This window comes from Penaeus chinensis, chromosome 12 (genome assembly GCF_019202785.1).
Source record: "Penaeus chinensis breed Huanghai No. 1 chromosome 12, ASM1920278v2, whole genome shotgun sequence".
In the NCBI taxonomy this organism is placed as follows: Eukaryota; Metazoa; Arthropoda; class Malacostraca; order Decapoda; family Penaeidae; genus Penaeus; species Penaeus chinensis.
In genome coordinates this window covers 39377080-39402079 of record NC_061830.1, presented here as the reverse complement: position 1 = coordinate 39402079, position 25000 = coordinate 39377080, and the positions used below count along the sequence as shown (strand labels likewise).

Here is a 25000-nt window from a genome sequence, read left to right as displayed (position 1 = left end):
CATGCACAAATTCATCTGCTGGCTTATGCACATATGTGCACACACACACACACACACACACACACACGAGCACACACGCGCACACACACACACACACGAGCACACACACACACACACACACACACACACACACACACACACACACACACACACACACACACACACACACACACACGAGCACATCACACACACGAGCACATCACACACACACACACACACACACACACATACACACACACACACACACACACACACACACACACACACACACACACACACACACACACACACACTCTCACACACACACTCTCACACACACACTCTCACACACACACACACACACTCTCACACACACACACACACGAGCACATCACACACACACACGAGCACATCACACACACACACGAGCACACACACACACACAAATACAAATACAAATACTCGTGTGCATATGCATGTAGTCGCGTGCATATGCACGTACACTCACGCATATGCACGCACACCCCCCCTCTCTCTCCCTCTCAAAAGCACATATGTACACATACACTTATACATACACAATCGTATATGCACTCAAACATGCACACACTCAAACACACATACACGCACACACACAAAGGCATGCATGCATAAGCATATATATATATAAAACTCTTTTCTATGTGTAGGGAGGTAACTAGAATTCTGTAAATAATATGAGATCTAAAATATTATCTGATATGCATAAATATCCAAATGTATTGAAAAAGTGAGATAATATACTTGAAAGTTAAAAACTACCAAGATTATAAAATTTTAAGAATACCAGACTATTAGAAACTGCATCATGTTTGTTCATATCCACTGATGCAGTGATAAACCCTAACTAATCTTAAAAGTATATTATCAAATATTTTCTTTAAACTCAAATCATGTCAATAATGGCAGGATAGATTCACTTTAAATATCAATGATTATAAAATTGAGGCAGCCTATTTTTGTTTTGTTTTAACAAGAAGACATGTACTTTTACAAATAAAAAGTTTCCATGCTTTGTTATTCTATATATGATATGTATCTAAAGACTTGTATTAAACCCTACACTGAGAGAACAGTTAAGCGAGATGCTGGGTATCAATGTCAATGAAGCAAGAATATGTCATTTACCAAACAACAAACATTTAATCTAAACTCTGAAAAAAGCCAGTTTTTAACTCTCAAACATTTATATTACAAAACAATAAGTGCATTATGATAGACTTGGCAATTAATTTTTAAAATCTATAGCTCATTCAACAAAAACATGACCGCACTCCTTATAAAGGCAAAATAAAATGCTCATCCCTTTTTGTGTGCAACATACATACAAACACATTCCCTCACACGTGCTGCTTGTACTCAAAAATATGTCATAAATGCTTTTGGATTCCATTTACAGGATAAGTACAGGGAAATGATGCAAGAAGATACGACAGATATCTCCCAAGATCTACAACTCAAAATTTGAAAACACCTGGCTTGTGTCCTAGTTGGACTCGTTCTAGTGTACATACACAAACTAATTTAGTGCTACAGAATTTAAAGTTAGGCAAAGTTGATCTTTGTACTATTAATATTGTAAGTCTACAACGAAACTGTCAGAAGTCTCATTTTCAAAAATTAATTCACATTTATCAAAAGCTCAGTGTTTCTATATAGCCTCTTCTTACAAAAAGAAATAATAATATTGATGATGATGGTGGTGATGATGATACTACTAATAATAATTATTACAATAACCATTATAATTATACAATAAAAAATAATCATAATAATGAAAAAATAATAATAATAGCTGAATATGAAGCATCTTGTTAAAATATCTGTCAGCAGCCTTACTATCAAAAGAACATTTAGAAACTGAATTCATACAACTATTAATTACTATTTCCATCCTAATAATAGCTTTCAAAAAGTCTCAACTGCAGACCAAAGCATTTACAACATCAATACATTTTACTCTCATTACTGACCAAGACCTGATGAACTCTCACAACAAACAGACTTGTCTGATATTTAAGAACTAAAAGAAGTCTTCCTATCTTTTATTGATTATGACCTTTGCCTACAGACTTCTTATTTCTTCCCGGCCTGCTTAGCCCTGTTTCCCTTTAACTATTCTACCAAACACACACTGATTTCCTGTAGATTCTAACAGAGTTCATTCAAAAATCTAACATGTCTGCTTCTATCAGTGACATCAAAATCTCACTATGTGAAACTCTTAATAGTACATATCACATTAAAAAATACCTGAATGTTGCAAAACCATTCATGGTGTATGTTTATGCCACATTTTCAAAATGTGTCTCAACAATGCGTATTCTATCATATTCATTTAGAAAAAATAATGTTTTCATATTATTTCTATTGAAAAGGTTAAACAAGACACCTAATCCACTCCTAAGTATTAAATGCAAATATCTTAAAAGTTATCAATAATGAAAACACTACGAAACAGAGCAGACAAGCCAGACAGGGGACAATACCGCAGGCTTTGGGATGGAAGTTATAATATCCTTACAATGTCAGAAGGATTTTCATGACAGTGAGAAAATCTTATGGAACCTTACTGCCAATAAATAAAAACGACTTCCATTATATCCAATCCTGCAGAATTAGATACACATGCAGTTACATAAAAATAACGTTTTCTTTTTTTTCCTTTTTTTTTCTTCTTTTTTTTCCCTTAATATTTTAATATAATCAGTACACAAAAACAGTAAACATTTAAAAGTTACAATATGGCTTCTTCCCAAATTTCCTATTGAAACACCACTAAACTTAAAAATGAATTAGGCAAGCTTTCAGACACAAAGCTAATAGAGACATTTAAGAATTAAATGGCAAAGGAACAGGAGAAAGAGATGATATAAATAGTCTATAATACACCTGAGTTTATACATGTAGGCAGAATGAAAATTTATATATTTGTGGTTAAAATCATACAAAGTTAGCTATACAGTTTCTGTGACATCTAACAGTTTAATTGTACTCTTCATAAATACATAGAAATGTATATATCTTTGAAAAATAATTCAACATCTGTTTATGATTTCTTCAACTTAAATGTATTTTAGTTTAAAAATTTTCTCAAAAGCACAAGACTACTTTGATTTGATAAAAGTGGAAATCAAGTTTATCTAATAGCTAGACTTCACAGTTTACAAATGTTATATATATATATATGTATATATGTATTGTACCTTCACAATTCATTCTGACCTACAATCTTCTGTTCCTCTCCTGTATCAGACAGGGTCACCAAATTTAAGCTACACAGGAGTTTTAATCGGGATTTTTTTTCCTGTAAACAATGCAATAAATAATAATGTAAGCAGCACGAATGCTCTCTAAGGCTTATGAGTTGATGATCTTGCCACACATATCCGAACTCTGAAATCAAACATGGCCTAAAAAAATAAATACACATGGGAATGCTAATAACAATGATGACAATTATTACAGTAACATAGTAATAACAAAAAAAAAAAAAAAAAAAAAAAAAAAAAAAAAAAAAAAAATACATATATAAAAAAGTAAAAATCTTTCTGATAGATGGACTTTGGGCATCCTCCAGCTCATCAATATTGGGTGTGCACTAAAATGCCGTTTCAGAATTCGAATGATGTTGTAAAGTAAACAACCAATGTCTGTGGTCATCTCTCTGTCCTGGACTGCCAACAATGTGGTGAATTTAGCTCCTTTACATTTTACAAAACTTTTCTTGACTATACAAGAAATTTTTATTGTACAAAATACTGTCCCAGTTCACACAAGGCACTATCTTGCTTGTATGAAATGGGAAGAAATTCAATGATTGAGTTATTGCAGACGTATCAGTCACAGATGACTGATACAATATAAAAAAGTGGTAAAAAAAATCTCAATATTCAATTTCTGATTTTTACAAAAGATATCAGAAGATGTAAGTACAAATTTAGCAAATGCAAAGCATATGTGGTAAACTCCTACTCTTAACTTCAGAAAAACCCTAAACATGAAGTTTTTTTGTTTTTTTTATATATAAAACAGATATGAATTCCGTCATTTCTAGTTGAATGTACCTACATGTGAGAGTGAGCCAGTCATAGCAAAGAGCTGAAAAGTATTCTGCATAGCATTTAGGTACTAACAACATATGATTCTAAAGCATCATACAGAAAGACTGCAGACATTGAAAATGTTACAGCTACTTTTCTTACAAGACAAGCTGCCTTTCACATGACCAATGAACTTCAATAATTTTCATGGAACTAAGAAAGAGAGAGAGTGAGATAGAGATAGAGAGAGAGAGAACAAAAAATCAAACAGAAATAAAGACATAGGAGTAAACAAGCAATAACTATGCAAACCAGAATATAAATTTCACTGACATTACTTTGATATTTCATCCTTATTAAACCCTAAAATGCATGTGGCTCTACCATCAACTGATTTGATTTCATCTCATCTAAAAGCCAAAGGCAATTAATAATGAACTCTGTCAAACGGTTTCCTTATATAAAATGTTCTGCAGACAAATATGAGTTAGAACTACATACTGTTAGAGAATCTGAATGCTCATAAATGGGTCGTCCTCAGAACTGATCTTTTAACAGATGAGAAGAAATTATACATATATATATATAAAAAAAAAAAAATCCCTACATCTACATGACATGAGATCAAATACATTTATTTCCAAGACTTTTGAGAGCTACCTTCTGTTTTAAATACTACTATAATAATCAATAAATATGAACCAAACATTGGGAACCATATTTTCCAACGACATTTAGCAACCGTGTAACGTGTATTTCCAGCATTTTACATTAAGAAAAAAAAAAAAAAGAAGATAAATAATAGATAAAATAATCAAAACCAAAATAACCGAAGACTGCATAGGCCAGAAATGTTTTTGAATGGAACTGTGGCATTAAAACAAGAAAATGATCGAGCTTGCTAAAGTGTATTTGAAATATATGATCCCACAGACAAAGACCCTGTAGGCGTTATGTTTATCTACCAATCAGACGCCCTCAACATACTAACAACTTCAAGCTAATATCTTTATCAATCTAATGAGATCAGGACTTGAGTGTCCCCTGACTGGCTAGTTAAGTGGACGAAGACACACACATAATTAATATTATATACAGACAAGACAGAAGTGACATTGCCTTAAGTCAGAGAATGTTTCATCAATGAAGTGCATTGCTAAGAAGAAAGAGAAGAGATGAAGGAAAAAGAGCAAGTGGAGGACGAAGAGGAGGAAGAGGAGGAAGAGGAGGAAGATGAGGAAGAGGAGGAAGAGCAGGAAGAGGAAGAGGAGGAAGACAAAGGATAAATATGCTGATGCAGAAAAAGAGGAAGAGGAAGAAAGGTGATAGCAGAAGAGTGAAGCAGCAGAAGAAAAGGCTAAAAAAATCATCTCAAGCTCAAACAAAGAGAAAAAAGAAAAGGAAAAAATAAAAATAAAAGAATCATACAATATTCACAGTAATATAAAAAAAATGTACAGCAAATTTCATTTTGAAAAATGATCTCCAGTTATTCAAGATAAAAGATGTAGTGCTTACTTTTAAGCCTTTACAATTATATCCTTAAGAATCAATATATTTGGACAAATATAATTTCCACTGAGTGCTTTTTGTAAATTTTCTAGGTGCTTTTATATATGTGACTGTAACTGATTTTGTGTGATTTGTGTTTGTGTGTATGTATAAGTATATGAATATGTATATGTATGTATGTGTATATGTATGTGTATGTATATGTGCATAAATGTGTATGCATGTGCATTATATGTACATGTATGTGTGTATGTGTGCTTGTGTGCACCTGCATGTGTGTGCAGAGGATACACAAATATGTGTACACAAACTAGTACACACAAACATGCACATGTAAATTCACATATACACACATTTTTAACATATGTATGAAGAAACATACACATGCATAAATACACACTACAGACACACACACATTATCTAATTATGCTGAAAAGTATCAAGATATCCATCCATCATCTATTATTCGCTAAGTGGATAAAATTTCCTGTTGTCACATTCGCATCCTTATCCATTGGCGCATCCTTCAAATGGAACCATTCGCAAAACTTCCACCTTCCTTTTCTTCAATCAATGATTTACTCTTCATTGGGATTGCCATTTCCAGAACAAATCCGCAGGAAGAATCTTAAGACACTGAAACGCGCACAACTCTCGGTGACTTCTCTGTGATGGTGTGCTGACTAATGATTTATGTCTGACAGTCTATGAAGAAAATGTTAATGGTCACTATTATTTCCTATATGGAAGCAGCTGCTCTCCCCTCCTCTTCTGAAAAGTGTCCTACCAAGTGCACTCAACAAAATCTTTTGCATACATAGAATTATGTATTCTTGAATATCCTCAAACCTTTATACATCAATAGGTAATCAATCCTCGTATCACTTTAAATGTAGTTCTATTATCGTCATTCTTTTAAGGTCTACTTCCATGATGCTGAAAAAAGGATTTAACTGTACATTTTCATATATTTTATTCCTTTCATACTTTCTTACTTTTAAAAAAATTCCTTGTTATAGTATTTTTTTATATATTTATGTACATGTATTTTTTTATTTTTTATTTTATTTTATTTTATTTTTTTTTTTGGTTAGACAATCTCACCCTAGCACATCACTTTCACAAGTGGCAGCCACCTCTGTTTGGAAGTCTCATTACATCAATATTTTACAGAAAACTATGAGGCAAAGTCAACTTCTCAACCTCTGAAGTGAGAAAGAGAAACACACACAAACACCCTAATCAACACAAAGGAATTCCAGTCACAGTACACCAAAGACGCATGTAGCTTGCGTATGCCAAATTTTCCGCAACGAGCAAGTCTTCTACATCGTGTCCTAGTCTGTGGATGCTGCTGCTCCTCGTCTCACCATGGCAGGACTTCCCCAGCTGTCTCCCGCAGGTCCTAAGCTGGCCTGAGGTCATACAGGAGTTGGCTGCTGCAGCGCATTTGTGATTCTGGTCCACAATTCTTTCTTGCATGACTTTGACCTTACAAAGAGAATTCAGAAACTAATTAGAAAAAAAGACAGAAAGAAAGAAAGAAAAAATATATGCAGTTTCCCCTTACCTGCTATAGTCATTACATAAAGATACAACACAGATTAATACAAAATACACATCTTTATACCTTCTCAATGCTTGCAGTAGCTCATTGAACTGGACCATTCCACCTGGTGTCATTTGGAAGGCAGATCGAGCAGCTCGGATGATGGAGATAAACTCGTCATATTCAGTTGGGGTTATGTAATACATCTTGAGGTGGGTACATTGGATGAACCTGCATTAGATGGAAATAAGGTCGTCAATAAATTATTAATAACAGTAACCAATGATTTTTCTAAACATTCAAATTTTTTTTATTTCTGAATATGTACATATTTAGGTAGGTAGGTAGGTAGGTAGGTAGGTAGGTAGGTAGGTGTGTGTGTGTGTGTGTGTGTGTGTGTGTGTGTGTGTGTGTGTGTGTGTGTGTGTGTGTGTGTGTGTGTGTGTGTGTGTGTGTGTGTGTGTGTCGCCCATAGATGGTATATACATATCCATATACTTATCCTTAGAAATTTAAGAAAAATGAAAACTCACATCTGTTGACATTTCTGTACAAGAGGTTGCAGGATTGGAGAACGGAGCTGCTGTGAGAAGAGGGCTGGTGAGTGCCGAGCTAGATACTGAGCCGACTCCACAGACAGCTCCTGAAGCACGAAGGGTGAAACCACACTATTCACCGAACACATGCAGAACTGATGAAGATACTGTTGTCCTGCAGGAGAAAATGAGTATGTAAATTAAATGAGTATTTATAAAGTAATAAATAAATATGCTGGGGAAGAATGGGGGAGGGAATAGATAAGATAGATAAGAAAAAGTTCTGGTAACACTTGGTAACAGGGGTTGTGATATCATATTGTGGCAAATAATTCCAGATGACAGGTGACATGTTATGTTATGACTGCCAAGTGTCAATATCTAGGTACATCATTTTGAAAAGGTAACTGCAATTCTTTAGTAGGGTTAACTTATATCATGTCTGGTAATATAACATTAAATAAATATGACGCCCTGTTGAAGATGACTCTTATATGCCTTAATAATATTGATATTATTTTTGTCGTGTCATTTCAAAAATGGCATTCACAAGGCTAGTTATAAGTAGTCAGTACCTATTTCCTGCATTTTTCTGGTGGTGTATGATCTGATTGGTCAAAAGGTGAATAAAAAATGGAATGAAGTAAGGGATAATCACTTCTTACTGTACCCCTCCACAATGTTCCATACACGCACGACAACACTAAACCCTCGACTAGCCTTTTCTCCTGGAGAGTAATTTGGTGAAAGGAGTAGACCATCCCCAGAAACCTGCAGTGTTCTGGTCAAGTGTACACCTGTCTACTTATGCTTGTCTGAACTTGTCTCTCTCTTACCAACTAATAGTCTCTCTTTTTTTGCTCTGATTGTTCAATTTAACCTGTAACTGCTGGGCCATGCCTATAGCCGTCATGACAAACTGACTCCCGACACCGGGTACGGCTATAGGCATCGCAATGTGCTAGAGTGAGTTGAGCAGAGTGTTCTGCTACATGCAAAGAACTCCCAGGCCAAAAGGCAGGATGGTTGCCAGAAATCACCAGAGTCAGTGACGCCCAGAAATTTTTGATACCCTCATTGACAGGCTAACAATGTTGTGACAGCTTTCACACCATATTTTATTAGAATGACTTCCCACTTTTTTGTATTGTCAAGCAACAACAGAAGTGAAATGCCCTTAGGAAAATTCTCTGCTTGTTTGGAAGGAGAATATCCCTTGGCAATTTCGTTACTGACGCAGAGGTCATAGCTGACTCATAGGAGACTTCATCTGAACACCAGATCTCATGTCCATCATTACAGAGAAGACAAATTTCTAAGTTGACCATCTTTCATTGTGTGTTTATCATTTTGTATATTTATATATATTTGTATATATTTATATGGAAGACATTCTTTCTCATTTCAGGTCTGCCAACAAGATGACATTTCTTCCCACAAGAAGAAAAAGGAGGGGACTAAAGTGGAAGAGTTGCATACATTCCTTACACTCTTGCCCTTGAGAGGTCTACAGCCTCAGCACCACACATTGTTTCTATTTTTGGGAACTTACTTAATCCCTACGATTCAGACAAGGTGATCATCATGTCATGAAAAATATGGTTTCAGGGGAGGATGATGTGAACTTGCCATCGTGGGAAAGACTGTAGGCTGGGGTGATATGAATGACTCATCTTGAGTGCACAAACCTCTTGGAGGGTGATAAGACTCATCTGGTGTTTAAAGTGGGGCTTTTGCATTATTGCCATTGATAAGTGAATGTGGAATGAGTGTCTGTGAGCCATGACTGGAAGAGTGCAGGGAGGATTCCATTTCCATGCTCAGGATCCCATTTCTGGCCGCTGTGACCAGTGCACAGGTTGTACAACAGAAAATTGAATATTATGGGAAGAAGAAGAAGAAGAAGAAGAAGAAGGAAGAAGAAGAGAAGATACACATAACAAAATGTTACTTATAGATACTATTCTTGCACTGAATTATAGACAACCCAGAGATGATATGGAATCTGTGCAAGGAAAGCGGTCTATTACTATCTGGGTACAGTAAATCAAATGACAAATAAAGAGATTGGAAAATGGCAACCAAAAAGTAAAAACACTTATGCAAAAAAGAATAAATAACACTGCAAAGGGGAGGCATAGAGTCTGTCACCACACACAAGTATTTGCATCCCTCAGTGTGGCCTACAAAGTATGCCTAATGCCTCAGTGATGGCAGTGAAGGATCTGGATCAGACCAAGAAGTTTGGGAGCATAGTAACAAAAATAAAAAAGTAAATAAATGGCCTTTGCTAAAGCACATGGCATAAATGACTCAAGCCTGGTTAGTCATGAATTACAAGAATCCTGACAGTTCATTGGGTGTTCGATATGGATGAAAATATGGAGTTTCCATCACCATAAATATTTTTCTCTTTCCCCTGATGGCATTGGGGAAGATAACTTTCCCTACAAGTACTTTGTGCATCCATAACCAGGTGTTTCTGTCACTCGCCCTGTGGCAATAATTTCTCAAGGCAAGATGTTTCCATTAAGGGTCCCTCAGCCACCCCCCCCCTTTCCAGTCATGATTCACAGAGTACATTCTACACTCATTTATCAATGGAAATAGCACAACAGCCCCTTCCTATATGCCAAATGAGTCTAATCTCCCTCCAAGAGGTTTGAGCACTTTGTGGCAAGTCTTTCTGTCACCTTTGCTTTCAGCCGAAATGCTCATGACAGCATGTTCACAATGGATCATAGGAATTAATATAAAAAGATGAAATATACATGTAGAATTCTTAAAACTCTTATGTATGAATATTATGGAAGTTACTGATAACTATCTGATGATAAATTAGTAAAAATGGGGTTTTACTTTCTCATTTCCAAATTTATGGTGCTATATCATGTTCTATATATAAAAATATAGTGACATGCCTTTGAGTAATCTTATTCCAGCACTGGCGATTAACATTTAATCTTGTTTTAATGAACCAAGGCTAAATGACCATAGGCAAAAATACATGCCATATGCATTCAAGTGGCTCCAAGTTGTATGCCATTAACACTGAAGCCTTGTTTTTCTATCTAATGCTAGAAAAGTGTATATGCCACAGATAGAGGTAAATATGTGCTCCCTGAGCTTCTCATCTTTATCTTGAGCAGCTGACACTGAGCAAACCCTGACATTTGACTCAATTCTGGGAAATAAGCTGTCAACATATGGTTAAGAATGAATTCCCTACTCTTTGTCACCTATAAAACTAACTAAGCTTTTCCACTGACTGGTTTCCATAAAATCTGCAAATATGGAAAAAGTTTAAAAGTAATGTGAATAAAACCATTGGAAATACATTTAGTGAAACTTCAAATAATCCTACAAAAACATACTTTTTAGAGAATTACACTTTGGGCTAACTCATGTAAACAGGCAGACTGTGGTGAGAAAAACATTGTGGGAAGTCACAGGAGCCTGACAATCACTCTGGTATGGAACTTTAGCGCAGCCTGTCCTCACTCATCTTTACTGAAAATTCACTTGTGGATAGGGTACCTTTTTTTTAAGCTGATGATTGCAAAGGATATAACATTAAATTTCATTGGAGTATAACAGTTTGAAGAAAGTAGATTTGTGCTTTTGATTTGAAACCTTATATGATGTTACATATATATTTCTTTGGCTTCTTTCACATGAAATGGGAAGGTTTTCAAAGCTTAGAAATAACACTGCCTCATTTGCATCTGGAAACCCTATTAGATTTCCTTGCTATTTTCCTTTTAACTATTGAGAGAGATATCTGCAATCTGAATACCACAAGTTATTAGGATTTTTACTAAATGCACTTTAGCATCACATTTTTGACATGAAAATGTTATATATTGTTCTTGGTTCCATGTTCTCAGGCAACTGATGATATGTCCTTATGTAGCGACATGTTTGGTGGGAATAACTAGCTCTGTCTGTGTATGTTCAGGATATTACCATTGCACATGCTCATTAGAGACCTAGATTAAATTTCAAAATGGTATACACTTTTGTGTCAGAAAATGCTATATATATAACTCTATTATCAATAATGCCTAATTGTAAATGCAAGGAAAAAGAAGAAGAAAAAAAAAAAAAAAAAAAGGTGTCCTCTCTCTTGAAGAAGAAAAGAATTGATTACTTACCCAGCTTCTTGGCCACTCCCAGAAGCCACTTGACATCCTCTCCGTAGGGTGGGTTTCTGGCATACTTTGCCTGTGGTCTGTCATCATGGACCCTCCTGCCCAGAGTTTCCAGTGCCAACATACCCACACGATATGTGCTCAACAAGTAATTCATAGATCCATTATTGTTCACCTGCTGGCCACCAACAAGTCCAGGAACCTAAAAATTATCAAACCATCATTTAGGTTTCCAACACTACAAGATTTATATATGATTTTCTTGGAATTTCAAGGCAAAAGAAAAACAGGAAACAGACACGTAAACACACAGCCACAAAAAAATACCTGTTGCTGTGGTTGTGAGGTAGGTGGTGGAGGCAGCTGGGGCTGATGTGGGGAAGGTTGGACCATGTGAGGGCCCTGGGCTCTAACCCATGAGAGGAGGGCTGTGGGCTGTGCTCCTATGAAACCTGCTGTTGATACACCTCCACTTCCAACCGCATTGGAGTATGGCAGCGGATAAAATCCCTGTAGTGGACACTTATTAGAGGGATATATAGGAATTCTGGTATGCAATGACTGATTACAAAGATTTAAAGACTTTAAATAAACCATTTCAAAGGATTTACTATTTTCCTTTACTCTATAGCAGCATGATATTATGGTTCAAATTCATATAAAAAAAGGAACTAAAACCAATGTGTGTGACTGACAGTTTCATTACATTACAAGAACATGAAAGTCTTCCATTTCCATGCTTTTCTACACATCTTTTACTGTCACAAATCTGACACAACTTTACCTGCTGTGGGGGTGTGTTGCCCTGTATTAGAGGAGGCTGCTGTGGTAAGGGTGGAGGTCCTGCACCTAAGGGAGGAGGCTGTGGTCCTAGATTCTGTTGTCCTCCTGGGAGACCACCTCCCATGCCCCCTGCTCCTGGTAGAGTACCCTGGAAACACACAAAGGAAGTGAGGCTGGGGCATAGATAACTTGAGGACCTCTTCTACACCTGTACTGGTCACCTTCAGGTTTGTATTTGGTTACTACATTGAAATAATAATTTAGATTTGACATTATCCACTTATACTGCATGGACAATCTCTTTGCAGGATTTAATTGATAACTTCCTTATCCAAGAAACATGCACAGGGAAAAAAATAACTTCTACATTCTTATCATAAGTTTGTGTGTATAACTAAGGTTTGGTGTGTGATGTCTGGCCATATTTCTGTCTGTCTCTCTCTATCCCTAAATATGTGTGTGTACATGCATGTCTGTGTTTGGTGTGATGTAATGAGTGTTATTTTTCTTAATCTGTGTAATTTTTTTGGTATGAGTGCTTGTACAGTCTTGGTTTGAGCACTTGCAACTGTATATGCATATATACAAGAATATATGTTTGTGCACATATGCAAGCAGCATGTGTCTAACTCATTTCCCACAAAAATCTTCCGTCTCATAAGAATGACAAACAAAATAATACAAACAGGAGGTGAAGAAATGGAAAGCAGTCAGACAATAGGCAAAGATCTGCCACAATACCTACAACACTGCTCTTTACAAATTGCAGCTTCCACAGCTAACAACAAAATCCAAACCCAAAACAACTCAATTCAATAAATCTAGACTTGAGAAGAAGTTCCATCTATGAACTTCATGTCAATAAGATACAAGATGTATATCTAAACCAATTCAGAATTGTGTGGAAAAAAAATTCCTTAGGAATACACAGATTTCACTGTGAACAGGCAATGTGCAATCATTTTCAAATCACCAGGCACTGACTTAAACAAGGAGAACAAGTACCACAAGGCAACAGTTGGATGGCCTGGAATGACTGAAATCCCATAAAAACAGCTTGATAAAAGTTTAGAAATACCAACCAGATTATTCACTGACATACTCATCATATGCCTGAAGCAAGTATGGAATTTTTCCATCAAAATCAAGTAGTACTGAAGATGAAATCTTATGAACAGACCACACACATAACCACACAGAAAGAATTTAGATTACAGAAAAAACATTGAAAAAAGATTTAAATGGAAAAATATGAGTATCTGAGTTTAAAATATAAGTGCATACAAATCTTGAAATAATTCAAAAACAAATAATTAACACAGTTTACTCCTCTGTTCTGGCTAACAATGACACTAAAAATCAAGATACTAATCTGATATCACTATCCTATTTGTTCACTTACTCACTCACTCACAAGTGCAGACAATTTAACAACACTTGAGTCCACCTTCTGTCCATGAAGATTTGCAATCAGCTTGCTCATAATATTACACAAGGCAAATACTGGTACTAAGTCATATCACACATTGCTGCAGATACTAAGAGCACTGTAGTCTATACAAGAACATTAACTAAGTAAAGCCTAACCAACCACCATCCCTTTTTTGGGCAACATGAGTGAGAATTTCTGAAGAGAATGACAGAGTCACCTACTTTTGAGAACCTTGGGGTAGCATCCAGGATCTGCCTTATGCTGTAATGACGTGAGGCGGCCAAATCGTGGATGGATTTTGGAGTCAAAATTTTCTGTTTGGAATTAAAGCTTGGTAGTGGAATTCAGTGGGGACAAGTTAAGAAAACACAATGCCTTATGCTACTTGTATGTGTTGACCTAAAAAAAGTAACAACTGAAGTTAATCACAAAAAAAAAGTAAAATTAGTATCAAATTCACAGGTATAAGTTTGGTTCTCAAAAACAAGAAAAACGCTCATAGGTTATAAGTGTCTTCCACTTCCTTGCTTCTAAATCCACACTTCTAGACACCTGGCCTGGGGCATCACAGTACACACAAGATCTGGCTTACCCCTTTCAAGGCCCAATTCCAGACCCTTCTGAATTTCCCTACAAATGCCTTTAGAGGTAGGAAAGGATGTCCTACACACGGTAAAATCTAAAATCTTCCCAGAGCAGTATGCCTTTAGACTTCAAGCATTATCCACACATGATTTACATTTGACCTCTAATGCTGTTAAAGAGATCCCCCACCTCCTAAAAGATTGGGGACTAAATGAACCTAAGCCATCACCAACTCCCAATTCCTATTCATCCTTACCAGTTCTACACATGGATCAGGATGTACCCATGACATACCAAGTCATTTGTATGTAGCATGGCTATTCTAAATACATTTTGAAGGAATGCAGGTCACATCTACAAAATGCTCAGTCTCTTAAAAAAAAAAAAAAAAAAAAAAATGGCAGGGGGACTTGGAAGACAATAGGCTGCCATGCAAGCTATATTCTACGCAACTCATCAAACTTACGGAACACTGGAACACAGCAAGGGACACAATGCACATATCTTAACTGAACAAAATTAGATTCCTTGAAAGTAAAAATGTGCCAACTTTGGGCATTATCAACTATTACAGTCTACACAGAAAAGATGAGGTTCAAATCTTAAAATGCTGAACAAGCTACTTCCAATCAATACATGTCTTAATAACAGCTAGTCACTTTTGAAGCAGTAAGACTACCAGTAAACTAACTCGGCATACAATGGCAAATTAAAAAAGGTAGAACAAAACTATTTTAAAACCCTTGATATCTCACCTGTGGCAGAGTTGATGGTATAGACACTGGAGGGAAGTACTGCATGGAAGGAGGAGGCATGAGGGGTTGAGACACTCCCTGTGCCCCACTGAAAGGTACACCTGGTGGCTGGATATACATCTGTTGAGGATTGCAACAATTATTTCATGTGCTCCTGCCACAAATGGCAAAGACATAAACTGTTCACACAAAGTAAGAGGCAGGAGTATCTAAACAAGTACGACTGAGAGGACGACATTCACCGGCATGGGCATTTGTGGGTTGATGCATGATACACTTGTTGGCAAGCCCTGAATGTAATTATATCCCAGCTGATATGGAATGCCTGTAAGGGCATATGGCACCGAAGAAGGTGGGGCTGCAACCGGATAGCCTGCAACACCAGGTAATGCACCTGCGCCACCATTTCCATTCATCCCAACTGAAACCTGTAACAATAAAAGAATTGTGAAAACTGTCGTTAAGAGAACGAGAGACTATCTTTTCAGATACTAAAAATCTTAATGAGTATCATGAAAAGCAGAGATATGTTCTGGGACATAATACAAGCAAACTTACTGGAGGATGCAACCCAGGCTGAGACTGGGCATCCATTGGAGGAATAGGTGGCTGTTGCTGTTGCTGGTTTGGTGGTGTAGGTGGATTTAGTGGTGGAGGTGGAGGAAGTGGGAGATTGTGTGGGGCACCAGGATCTTCAAATGGAATATCTCCGGCATGTTGGCCACCTGAAGTCCTTGCTTGATGACGGGCTTGGAGCCTTGTCCGGGCCTCATAAAGTTCATACCAGCGCCGTGCCACAGAGAACAGGACTTCGGGGTACACACCACCACCTTTAGCTGCACCCTCGACAGCAAAGCAAGCACTCTCAAGCATTTCATCGCTTTGCTCCTTACACTGAAAAGAAATTAAAAATAACTTCAGACATCACTTCCTATAATTCATGTACTGATGACATTCACAGAGAACTTATGCACTTTTTATCATCAACACAATTATAATGTTTTTTTTTCTTAAGGTGTAAACAGACATATTCCTGTGTTGCTCACCTGTATGATAGCTCTCTGAATCTCATTAGGGTTCAGAGCATGAGCATGAGGCAGGCATGATAAGGCTAATTTTGCTGCAGCTTTTATTGTTGCAGCATCACGACCTCTTGATGCCCGGTCTGCTATTGATGCAGCTTCTTGTGGAGTTAGATGGCCCTCCCAAGTATCAATAAGAAATGAAACTGCTGGTGACCCAATTTCCACAGCTTGGCCTGTATAAAAGGGAAAAATGATGATTACTGCTCTTAAAAATGTTATATCTCACCCTCACATATATGTGTCACTTTTTATACTTGAAGGTCAAACTAGAAAAAGGAAGAAATTCTTTTTACTTGTAATCCATGAAACATGTGAGGAATATGTTCTTGAGAGCCAGTTGGGGCTGACACAATTGTGAAGGCCAAGGGCATAGAGGCCAATCTGGAATGCACACATGTGTAGTGGTCGATGTGGCCCTCTATGGTTCTGGGAACTGCTTGGCTGCAACATAAACAATAATAATTAGATTTGCATAAAAACAATATCTTAAAAAAAGTCAATGAAATCAATGAAACACTATAGGAAAAATTGTTTCTTGATACTTCACACACACAATAATGTCTAGTACTCACCTGCGTAAACAGCGATGTGCTAATATTTCCCCCAGCTCTGTTCAGCACAGTCTTGGCCAACTCAAACATGAAATAAGCACTAGCCTCGGAGGGCTGATTGGGCACAGTCGGATAAGCTCTCTTGCCCTTAAAACGCACACCTTTCCCGTAGGTAGGCTGTGGTCTAGGATGGGTTGTAGTTGTGCTTTCGGGCGTTGGCTGGGGAACAGGTCGTACCAATGGGTAGCCAAGTGGTGGCGATTCCACAGGTTTATTTGCCTTAAGGGGAAAAACAGTATATATCAATACAAGTTTATATTACAATTTTTTTTCTATAAAAACAATAAAACTGTTTCCACTGTCAAAAATAGAAAAAATTATAATAATAAAAAATAACAACAACGATAATGATGATGCTAATAGTTAAACAATAATAGTAATAATAATAATAATAATAATAATAATAATAATAATAAATATCAATTATGATTATAAAATAACACTAATAACTATGATAATGATAACAATAATAATGATAATAAAAATCTACCTAATGATATCTCTTGCCTAGGTGGCACACATTACAATTAACCCATCACCACCGGGTGAACAGAAATCCCTGAGCGTGATAAACTCTGGTGATTTCTGTGTGTACAGGCATAGCCCACGGACTAAGCAGTTTGTTATGACGCCGGTACACGTGCCCCGTCCGGGTTGGGTTAATAATGTATAGGATCACAAGTAATTGTTCTTTTTAACCTTTGACTCCATAAAGTGTTTCTTATCACAGACAAGGTTCTTAGTCCAACTGAGAAAAAGCCCCTACCTCAAGTCCACTGATTTTATCCCCACTTGATGAGGACACAATGCTGTCTGAGGAGTTTCCTGAAGAGCCAGAGTCTGAGCCTGGGCCTGTAGACTTGATCCATGCTGCACATCGACCAGAGGTGGGAGAGTTATCTGCCAAGTTAAGTTTCACTGAAACCCAAGGCGGAACATGAAAATACATCTAGTAGAAGGACATACTGTTAATTCAATAAAATATTCTTCCTTAATCAAGAAGGCTTAAGAAATTTATGATGATGGTCTTCAATTTCTTTTTATATTACAGTTCTAAAATACTAATACATGGTTAAATTATTTTTCCTTCCACAGGAATAAGAACGAACTCTTTAATAATTTGCAACGTATATATTTCCTTAAATATTTTGCTAGTGTTTTCTAAATTTGTAGGAAGATCTGCACCCACCCCATATCCACATTCACACATGCATCAATCTCTTTCTCTTTGGCATTAATGAAAAATAAATTTAAAAAACTTTCAATGATTCAGAAAATAGCTATCATCATCACCTTCTACACCCGTTGAGGTAGTTTCTAAAGTACACGCTTGATTCCGTTTCTTGCGCTGTTTTCCAGCGCATTTTTCCTCCCAGGCTTTATAGTCGTCCTCCCAGCTTGGGCATTCCCCTTCCTCACCCTCCACAAACCTAGCAGATGACGTCCCTTCTTTGGCTCTTGCTCCTCCTACAGGCTGGGAGGGTGAAAGACTAAGCCCAGCCATAGAGCCTTCTATCTCTGCGCCACCTGTGCAAAAGACTCGAGTTCAGTCTCTAAATATTTTGATCTTATATGCTGATTGATATTAAATCCTGTCACCCCTAATATTTAATGCATTCTTCTGTCAACGGGAAAGGTAGCCTTGACCTTCCCTTGATATTTCAGAAATCATATGAAATTACAGAATGCTTAATCAAGAATACCAATTACTGGTCTATCTAATGGAATTACTCACCTAATATATCTTCACAAGGCTATCATTACATAATCTGACTGTTACTAAATATATTCCCCTGACAAACACAAGACATACCAATCAAAGTCACACAACAAACAGAACTAACTGAAATACATTATTAAGAATTATGAGACACCACTGAACTGCAATCTTTACTTAAGAGTTTCTTTCTTTCTTATTAGAAAATACAGTAAAACCAGGTAACATCACTACATCTATGTAGTTATCTTTAATATATATGTTACAGAGTCTTAGAATTCTAACTTTCACTAATGTTACAAAGAAAATTTACTTCAAATACGTAATTCAAAAATTAACACTATAATCACCTGCATTATGCCTGTCTCTCTGTACTGTTTGTTGTTGTTGTTGTTGTACAGGTGCAGGTACTTGGTTGCTTGGGTGCGCTGACGGTGGTGTGCCCAGTATGGGGGGCGCTGCAGCAGCAGCAGCTGCTGCTGCTGCTGCTGCTGCTGCTACACCAGGCATAGGACTGCTACTGACTGCCCCTGCTGCTGGAGAATCTGCTACTCTAATGTTGCTACTTGCCTCACTATTCTCAAGGCCACTAGCACTTGTTTGCTGGGAAAAAAAAGTTTCAAATAGTTTTTTCTACAAGATAATATTGCTTCTTTTTTCTATCTTGCAAAAAATATGATATATTTTACCTGAATAAGCATAACTGCTGTCCTGCTTACCTGATTGGGCACATTGTTTACGTAGTATGTGGGCAGTGATGGTGCTTTATACATCTGGTGCACCTCTTTGTCTAGCAGCTTGTCCATGATACGAGCTAGTCTGTCTTGGTCATCCTTATAGTGTGTCAGCAATGTGAGAGCTAACTCTCCTCTCTGAGAATGTTCATGATACCATTAGATGATTGATTGGCGCTGCCATTAAATTTCAAATGACATTAAATATCTCCACATGTACAAATATTATGTAGAAGTATGTTTATCTGTATATATTTCTATTTACCTGTCTTCTTGTGGCCTCACAGAGGAGTGGGTGGTCTGCCTCACACACATTGGCCTTCATGCCAATGGCTGCCACAGCTGCATCAAAGCCCAGAGCTTCATCTTGTGGCTGACGGTAACTCTGACCTCCAACTGTACTTTTGTTATTTCCTGTTATGAAATGAGTGCAAAATAATCAAAATCATATAAACTACTTTTGTTCCAGCACCATGCTTTTACACAATGTTACTATTTTTGTGTGATATAAAAATGCATGCTAGGTTTACTTACCAGCAATGACTAGAGCATCAAAAAGGAAGGAAGCAAGCATTAATGGCAGGAGAGCCTCGCCACGAGACTTGAGTGTGCCTGATCGCATTTTCTCAGCCTTATCTCTGATTACAGCTAATTCTAGTGGACCGAGAAGCAGGCGCTTCAGGAGGAAAACCAAGTCACTTTCTTGGTTGGCTAGCTTCACTTCCAATGGCTGCAGGAGAAAAACAACCATATACTGACTCAAGAGCAAAAGATCTCTATAGACGATTTTTTTTAACCCAATGGCAACGGGTCACGGCTATCGCCGTCATAACAATACGCACGATGTGAGGCGTGCGGCTGTCCGCAGCGGCGCCGCGCCAAAACGCCCCGAGGCAATGATTCGGCTTGATGTACCAAATTCACGCGCTCGGAGTCGGCACGCTGCCGCCGTTCGCCAGAGCGTAGAGTTTTTTTTATTTTTCTATACCCGGCGCCATTGGGTTAAAGATGTAAATAGTAATGAGAATAGTAAGAATTATCAACAGCAGCAAAATAATCAACAAAACAGTACAATTCATTAACAGCATGTCAACCTTAAAGGTATGAATAATTTTTTAAAACTATAAATACAAATGGTTTACCTTAGTGGATGCTGGAGGTCGTGCCATTTCTAAACCGAACATGGCAACTTGGAAAGCCAGGTGTGTGTGGTCAGGGTTTTCTGCCAGGACAGTGCAGAGGAAGGCACATTTACTCAAGGTGGCTGAGGCTAGACAAGTCAGATGGTGTGATGCTGGGTTTACTTTCTTACGCTTGCCTTTGCTGGGGGGTGGTGGTAGCTCAATCATGAGGTTTGGAGGGTTAGCCAGCAGCTCATGTGCTAGTTGTACTGCCAGTCCAGAGGCTTCTTGTAAATGTCCATGAGCATGCAGACCCTCAGCACGAGCAAAGAGTATCTCAAGGGGATCTTCAAACTTTTTCAGGTTATTGAAAATTTCTGCTCCTCTTTCAGCCCCACTACATTCACTTACACTATTTCCATCCCCAACTAAATTAGCATTATACACATACACATCATATTCATCTGCTCCATTTTGGTCTCTGGAACGCTGCCCTCTACTACCTGCCCGGCTTCTCTGGTTTCTGGATGGTTCTGCAACACCAGACCAGTCGGACTCTGCTCCACCATCGTCAGGAGAGGACTTATCCCTATCGTCTCTTGAACGATCAAAGGCTGCCGCCAGACCTAGAGCTCCCATGGGACGATCCTCTCTTGAGCTCTGTCGGGACACCTGGCCTGAGTCAACTTGTTCAGGTGACCTTTGATCTGGTGGAGAGTCACTGTCACGGCCCAGGTCATTGTCGCAAAAGCCTTCACTACTAACACTACTGCTCCGATGACCACTGTGTCTATGACCTGCTAAAGAGACACCAGCACCCATGTTCTCTTTGTCACCTGCATTTCCAGAACTGATAAGCACACGCCGCTCTGAAGGCCGTTTTGGCCCAGCATGTGATGTAGGATTTCTTGGGTGTGGTGCAGAGATGGGTGCTGCTTGTGACTCGTGTCGAGAATCATGCCTAAACCGCATGACAGGACAATAATATCGAGAAGCTGTGTGGGAATATGTAACTCCTGGAAGAGGGTAATCATTCCAGTCAAGGTAACAAGGTTCTATTGCTGGCTTGAACCCTGGGAATACATCAACATCAGTACCTCTCTTGTTGCTTCCGCCTCCACCATTTGTACCTGTTTCTGTTAATGGTAAAGAAAGGAATTAGTGTCGATAAAGAGTCCCAATAATACAAAACCTCATCTTTAACTTTTGACTAACAAAACTGAATTCATTAACAAATTAACAAAACGAAGACAGAAAAAGCATGCTTCTATTTTACCTTTGCTCTTAGCAACCTTCTCTAGAACCTTGAGATGCCAGCCTTTGAACTTGGCAATAAGCTGCTCACGTTCCTGAGGTGACAGAGCTGGGTTAAGTGCTGCCAGACGCCAGAGAACGACAATTTCATCACAGAGAGATGAGCAAGCATACTGGCTTCCATGGCTGTTGGAGTTCATGTTGTTCTTACCACCATGGCCAGAACTCCCCATGTGCAGGGCAACCTTTGTATTTACCCACCATACCAAAATCTGAAAAAAGAAACATTAAGAATTGAACAATCCATAGGCTAATTTCTTGACTTTCAACTTACATGAACAGTAAGAATAAAAACAACATCTCAATATAATCCTTGCAGTTAGCTTTTCCCTATTATGGCATTCAATTTCCAAAGTCATGCATGACCACCTAAGCAAGAATCAAGTCCAGATACCTTTTCTGTAGCCAGGCATTCCTCTGTAATGATCTCCAAGAGGGGAATGGCATTGCGGTCATTTCGCTTGAACATCTCCCTCACTATGGAGAGAAGGTTCCACATGCCTTCGGGTTCCCTTCCCCTCAGTGGTCTCAATAAGGATGACCATTCTGCAGCCACTGGTGGGGCTGTTGAACTCAAGTAGTTGACGTCGCTGTAAAATGTGTGATGGTCAGTGCATGGAGTCTCATTTCATAAAAGGCTCACTCATCTTTTATATATATATATATATATATATATATAGTGGGTCCTTCTCATCAGTAGCAAATGTAACATTGTAACTCGAGTTTACGTATAATTTGTGTATTTTATTTCATTATAAAATGTTTACTATTAATCTAGTTTGGTACTAATGAACTTGCTATATGTACATTAATACATTACAAAATGCTGTGCAAAGTACAGATACTAAATCTAATTTCAACAGCAGACCCAATAATCTCTGGAAAAGAAAAGAAAAGAGATGGAAAAGAAAGAAAGAAAAAATTCACATACCTAAAAACAATGGGAGATGGCACACAAAACTTGACCAGGATCTTGTGAATGTTATCGTGAAGGTTGCTCTCATCTAGCCACCAGGCCATTTGCTCGTTGGCTGATCCACCAGCAGTTGGGTCTGGTGCCCCTGAAACCTGTTGAAAGCATGAAATTACTAATTCTATCCATTTACATATTTTCTTTTTAGTTTCCTTATGACAAAAAAAAAAAAAAAAAAAAAAAAAAAAAAAAAAAAAAAATAAAGAAAAAGACTTTAGACAGCAGTGATATCAGTATCAATAAAACTAAATACCACTAAGATTAACCCCTACAATCCGGATGATGTACCTGTCACGCCATCAAAAATTTGGCTGAAGGGCCACATGCCATCAGGGGATAAAATGGCTGTGGGCTGGGGTGACACGAACATATCATTGTGAGCATTTTGGCTGAAGGCTGGGGTGACTGAAAATACTCTCCAAGGGTGCACAAACCTCTTGGTGGGTGATAAGACTCATCTGGTGTTTAAAGTGGGGCTTTTGCATTATTGCCATTGATAAGTGAATGTGGAATGAATGTCTGTGAGCCATGACAGGAGGATTCCATTTTCAGGTTCAGGATTCTATTCCTGTCCGCTGTGACCAGTGCACACAGAAAATTGAATATCATATGGAAGAAGAAAAAAATCATTGTTATTATTCTTGCACTGAGTTATAGGCTACCTATAGGGATGATTTGGAGTCTATGCAAGGAAAATGGCCTCTTACCATCTGGAAAAAGCAAATATGGACACAGGAAAATGGCAAAAGAGCTAAAATGCTTATGCAGATAAATAGAAAATAACCTGTCAGAGCAAATGCCCGTATTTTGGACATTGTAATTGCCATAAAGTACCCAGATTCAATGGGTTAAAAACAAAGATAATTCATATAGTCAGGCTGAGGTATCTTTAATGTGCCACATGCCACGCCATAGGGTGTCTTCTGTATGCATCATAAAAGTTAACCCAAATGCAACGGGTATGGAATGCACATACATGCCATGCCCACTGTGAGTTTACTTTATTAATTGTTTTTACTCAAAGATGGCTACACTTGCACTAAGTCACCAATGAGCTAATTACAAGTATTGCCTTATTTTGCTGCTAAAAACAGTAAAACAACAGATTTACTGATAGTCACATTGACTCATGCACCTGGCAGTGCCTTGCATCTTCTATGCAAGGACTGTGAATTTGGATTAACTTTAATCCGGAATTAACTCGTGACACATACAGAGAACGGCTTAATTGTTTGGAATGAAAAAAAATTGTAGATATATTTCAATCTCTCCAGACTTCAATGTTGGAATAATGTCTGAGAAGGAATTTATATTTTTTCTATTCATAATCAAACTGCATATATATATATATACTTGTACTTTAAAAGCATTTGGTTCATTTAAAGATTTCTTTCTTAGAGAATACTAATACTTATCCATTCTGCAAAGTGGCAAGAATGAAAAATAAATGAGCATATCTTCAACAAATCTTAAACCACAAAAGCTACACTACGAGAAAACTGTTCTTTCTTCTTACTGTATTAATATCAGATGTTTGACTAGAGAGGATTTCATCAATGAGCCGCTGTGCTGTTGGCAGGATCTGTTGTGGCAGTTCACTGATGAGGTACTGAGCAAATTTCTGTAGCTGATCTCTCTGTAGCCTTGATAATGACTCGCTCACAGGAGCACGAAGTTTCACTTGGTTGGGCTGGAAGAGGGGTAAAGGTGATATGAGATGAAGATGAAAACACTCAGAGAACTGAATCAAAATGCCCTTCTTCAGAATATGATTTTATAGGTAGCTGTTGTTTTAATTTAAGAAAGAGAGAGAGAGAAAAAAAAAAAAAAAAAAAATTTAAGGTTGAGGCAAATATAAAACAGCAAAAGAAAACCCATTCTTACCCCTTCAATTTCGAAATATTGAGATTATTCTTTGAACCTTTCCAGCTCTTCACTTACCTGGTGGATACGGTGGAGGCAGACAGCAACGACGTGTGAACACCAAGAGGCATTGGCAGAGCATGTACAATTACATGTTGTGATCCTACCCCTGTCAAATGTTACTGCTACATTGAACTGCCCCTTTGTCCCAGAAGCTG

At 37.7% G+C, this 25000-nt stretch overlaps 1 protein-coding gene across 8 annotated transcripts in view; it reads right to left on the bottom strand.

The window, feature by feature from the left end:
* Nucleotides 1-5870: 5870 nt before the first annotated feature.
* The window catches only part of LOC125031184 (zinc finger SWIM domain-containing protein 8 homolog), a 33703-nt gene continuing 14573 nt past the window's right edge, over nt 5871-25000 (bottom strand). For 3 of the 8 annotated variants that reach the window (XM_047621781.1, XM_047621782.1, XM_047621780.1), the window contains exons 4-28: nt 24861-25000; nt 24436-24609; nt 22878-23014; nt 22341-22536; nt 21909-22158; nt 20654-21768; nt 20046-20241; nt 19777-19925; nt 19497-19649; nt 19128-19380; nt 18354-18587; nt 17827-17978; nt 17022-17279; nt 16743-16890; nt 16411-16622; nt 15923-16258; nt 15607-15792; nt 15365-15484; nt 14246-14338; nt 12594-12740; nt 12137-12319; nt 11813-12011; nt 7656-7833; nt 7204-7353; nt 5871-7064 (exon numbers count right to left, since the gene is read on the bottom strand). The exon at nt 24861-25000 is cut by the window's right edge and continues 30 nt beyond it. In XM_047621781.1, the coding sequence (XP_047477737.1) occupies nt 6995-7064; nt 7204-7353; nt 7656-7833; nt 11813-12011; nt 12137-12319; nt 12594-12740; nt 14246-14338; nt 15365-15484; nt 15607-15792; nt 15923-16258; nt 16411-16622; nt 16743-16890; nt 17022-17279; nt 17827-17978; nt 18354-18587; nt 19128-19380; nt 19497-19649; nt 19777-19925; nt 20046-20241; nt 20654-21768; nt 21909-22158; nt 22341-22536; nt 22878-23014; nt 24436-24609; nt 24861-25000 (5429 nt within the window). In that variant the 3' untranslated portion in view covers nt 5871-6994. Of the gene's footprint in view, nt 7065-7203; nt 7354-7655; nt 7834-11812; nt 12012-12136; nt 12320-12593; nt 12741-14245; nt 14424-15364; nt 15485-15606; nt 15793-15922; nt 16259-16410; nt 16623-16742; nt 16891-17021; nt 17280-17826; nt 17979-18353; nt 18588-19127; nt 19381-19496; nt 19650-19776; nt 19926-20045; nt 20242-20653; nt 21769-21908; nt 22159-22340; nt 22537-22877; nt 23015-24435; nt 24610-24860 lie in introns of those variants that run through there. The other 5 variants (XM_047621783.1, XM_047621784.1, XM_047621785.1 and 2 more) reach the window with 5 other exon arrangements.